Genomic DNA, 1,295 nt, shown 5'->3' with positions numbered 1-1,295 from the left:
TGTGTGTGTGTGTGTGTGTGTGTGTGTGTGTGTGTGTGTGTGTGTGTGTGTGTGTGTGTGTGTGCAGATATTAGCTCAAACACAGACCTCTGTGTTAGTAACTAAAGCTGTCCCTTCTGTGTGTCGTCACTCACCAGACCAGCTGGAGACACCCGGCTGAACTCTGCCAGGACCCTGGCCTCTCCGAAGGCGTTCACCAGCACCCACATGACGGGGAAGAGCAGCGGCAAGATGGGCAGAACACCCATCACCTGCAAATACGACGTCACAACAACTGTCAGCTCATCTGTTTGTATAAAATATATATATACGTACAAATCCGTAAAGTCTTCTAAGCTTCTGGTTCAGGCTGGTTCACACTCCTCACTAATGTAGACAGGAGTAGCAGTCGTTCTGAAGGACTGTACCTGAAGTTGGAAGAAATTGTAGCAGGGGGGGGTGAGGCTGGGTGCGTCACAAAAATAGCGGCCAGTGTTCACGAGCAGGAACGCCACCTAGAGGCAGAGACCGTAAACACACCGCTGAGGACGAGGTGGCACACATCAAATCAAGCTATTACAAACACACTGTAAGGAGAGGCTTCATGTTAACTTCTCACCAGCACCACGGGACACACCAGCTTGGTGATGACCGACTGCACTGTGAACCTCTCATTATCCAGGACTGTGATTGGCCGAGAAAGCGCCATCTCCAAACTGTTCCTGTTGAGAAGATAAAAGCACAAAAACAAGGTGAAAACGTTCTCTACGTTTTCTTTAACTTTCTTCTCATGTGACTGTGTGTGAATCTGATTTATCAGCACAGCGGTACTTTAGCTGATTCAACTGAAATACAGAGAGATTTCTGAAAGGATTTCAGCGCGTTACGTTAGTCAAGCCTGTGTGTGAACTAGCTGTGCAGAACACGTTCATATATCAGGCTCTCGTAGTTCGCGGCGGGGCCGAGGTACCTGACCGTGTCCAGCACTGGAGTCCGGACGACCCTGAAGAGGCGGTGCTGCTGGGGGTTCTGGGGTCCTCTCTTCTCATTGGCCCGTGGGGAAGGAGGAGGGGAGAACGGGGGGAATAAATCTCCAGGCTCCAACACGATGTGTTCGTCATCCTGAGGAGGGACAGAAAAGAAGACGTTTGGAAAATGTGTTTATTCACTTTCTTACCAAGTTAGGCGGAGCTACTCTGTCCTTTAAATATGACGCTACAGCCAGGATAAGGTTAGCTTAGCTTAGCTTAGCATGAAGGCTGGAAACTGGGAGAAACAGCTAACCAGGCTCTGTCAGTGAAGTAAAATCCAGCATC

General features: G+C 49.4%; 1 protein-coding gene across 1 annotated transcript in view; it reads right to left on the bottom strand.

Moving 5' to 3' along the window:
- Positions 1 to 1,295, bottom strand: part of tmem94 (transmembrane protein 94) — a 27,077-nt gene that overhangs the window by 14,579 nt on the left and 11,203 nt on the right. The window contains exons 7-10 of the mRNA XM_023409018.2: positions 950 to 1,101; positions 599 to 701; positions 408 to 494; positions 135 to 251 (exon numbers count right to left, since the gene is read on the bottom strand). Of these exons, the coding sequence (XP_023264786.1) occupies positions 135 to 251; positions 408 to 494; positions 599 to 701; positions 950 to 1,101 (459 nt within the window). The remainder of the gene's footprint in view (positions 1 to 134; positions 252 to 407; positions 495 to 598; positions 702 to 949; positions 1,102 to 1,295) is intronic.

The sequence above is a fragment of the Seriola lalandi genome, unplaced genomic scaffold (assembly GCF_002814215.2).
Source record: "Seriola lalandi dorsalis isolate HSWRI2012SDOR001 ecotype SW California unplaced genomic scaffold, Sedor1 jcf7180002054379, whole genome shotgun sequence".
NCBI lineage: Eukaryota > Metazoa > Chordata > Actinopteri > Carangiformes > Carangidae > Seriola > Seriola lalandi.
This window is presented reverse-complemented; position numbering and strand designations above follow the sequence as displayed.